General features: G+C 55.3%; 1 protein-coding gene across 1 annotated transcript in view; it reads right to left on the bottom strand.

The window, feature by feature from the left end:
• Nucleotides 1-121: 121 nt before the first annotated feature.
• Nucleotides 122-1,831, bottom strand: part of GCM2 (glial cells missing homolog 2 (Drosophila)) — a gene marked incomplete at its 3' end in the record, with an annotated part of 93,091 nt that continues 91,381 nt past the window's right edge. Inside the window, exon 3 of the mRNA XM_012660151.1 lies at nucleotides 122-841. Within this exon, the coding sequence (XP_012515605.1) occupies nucleotides 122-841 (720 nt within the window). The remainder of the gene's footprint in view (nucleotides 842-1,831) is intronic.

Here is a 1,831-nt window from a genome sequence, read left to right as displayed (position 1 = left end):
GGGAGGCGGCCGGACGGAGCGGCCGAGAGGAGCAGCGGGCTGCGCTCCGGGCCCGCGGGGCTGGAAGCGGCCGGGCCGGGCAGGGGCGGCGCGGGGGCGGGCCGGGGTGGGGGTACCTTACCTCGTACAGCTCCTCGGAAGCCGTGGTGCGCAGCGGAGTTGCGGACGGCCGACACTTTCTTTCAGTTGGGTCCTGCGTGGCCTGCGCTACCTGCTCCCGCTGCCGGCGCCAGGCGCGGTGCCCGGACGAGCCTCTCGCACTCCGCAGCCAGTGCGGGCCGCCGGCGGCGGCGTGGTTTTGCGCAGGATCAGCTGCACAACTCGCCCTAGCGCCCCGCTCACTGCGCCGACGGCCCGCAGGAAGGAGACGAGGGGCGGGGCCGGGGGCGGGGCTCCGACTTCTCCAAGTCCCGCTCGGGGGGTCGGGCCGCGCCGGGGCACCGCCCACTGGCCCGCCTAGTCGTGGGCGGTCGCGGACCCAACGCTGGCCTAGCGGGACCCGGGCGTCGAGGAACGCGGCGGCGGGCGGCGGTGCCCTCTGAGGCAGGCATCGGGGGTCCGAAACTGGGCGGGGAGCGCCCGGGCGGACCCACCCACTTCTGGAGCCCACCGCCCCGACGAGCGGCCGTGCCGCCTCACGCGCCCAGCTCCGGGACAGCGCAGAGCGGCCGTTGCGCCCGCCTGTCCGGCCGGGCCAGCCCGAGAGGTCGGCAGCGTGGCCAGGTGGAGCGCCCTCCCTACCACGTGCCCGCCTCCCCCGCGGCCGCCGCCAAGACCCGGAGCCTGGAGCCCGGACCCCGCGCCTCGCGGGGTGGCCTGCGATGCTCCCTATGCTGAGTCTCTGGTTTAAGTTGGTGACAGCCAGAAGTCTCCCAGGTACAGTCACATTTTCACCTTTGGGACTAGAGAGTAATCTGTGGGATGCTTCTTAGCTACCGAGTGAAAATCTAGTTCACCCTCATCAACTGTTGTTTAGGCTCTTAGCATCCATTGATTATTTTTGCCTGGATCAATTATTTCATGAGAAAATTAAAAGTGGTGATTTTCTGATTTTATCATTCCTCCCATCTATACTAGCTAGCAGTTACCTATACATACAAGATAAATCATTGTTTCCTTCCCTTTAGTTGCCATATCAGGACCAGAAGCTGAGGGAATAGTCATTCTCTTTTGGTGTGTCATTAAGCACTCGCGGATTTAAAAAAATACATTCCATGTGTTTTACTCAATTATGGTCATTATGCTTTTTTATATAAAATTTTCCCAAATGTGTCCAGTGGGATCTCCTTCAAGCTAGCATCTGGGTCCTTTTGACATGTTGTTAATTTTTGAGACTTTTCTTAGTTTCTGCCACAAGATGTCCCAGACTTAGTATTAGAAATTAGAATATTTTCTAATATTCTAATATTCATTGACCCAAACCTGGATTAGCGGTTCTTCAAGGAGTTTGGGGGTCCTTTCAGTGGAAAAATGGTATTTAGTTGCCAAAACCTGTGTTTTGTGGGTGCTCGTGGCTGCTGGGTTTTCATGTGGCAAAACTTAGGCTCTTTCAGTGGGCAGAGTGAGGAATTATATATTTGAAAGATTATGAGTTTATATTGATATTTTTAAATTTTACAATTCAACATTGCTATTTTCCGAATCTCATCCTGGGTATTCCTGATGTGTCCCAACCCTTACCTTCCTAAAATGTTATCCGATATTCTAATTTCTAATACTAATTCATGGAGTTTGCAATATACATAAAGTGCCATGAGATAACATTTGTGGTTTGCAATTCTTTTGCTTAATCTGGTTTGTGACATCCATTGACACGGTTGCATTTAGTGAG

The sequence above is a fragment of the Propithecus coquereli genome, unplaced genomic scaffold (assembly GCF_000956105.1).
Source record: "Propithecus coquereli isolate 6110/MARCELLA unplaced genomic scaffold, Pcoq_1.0 Scaffold659, whole genome shotgun sequence".
NCBI classification, from domain to species: Eukaryota; Metazoa; Chordata; class Mammalia; order Primates; family Indriidae; genus Propithecus; species Propithecus coquereli.
This window is presented reverse-complemented; position numbering and strand designations above follow the sequence as displayed.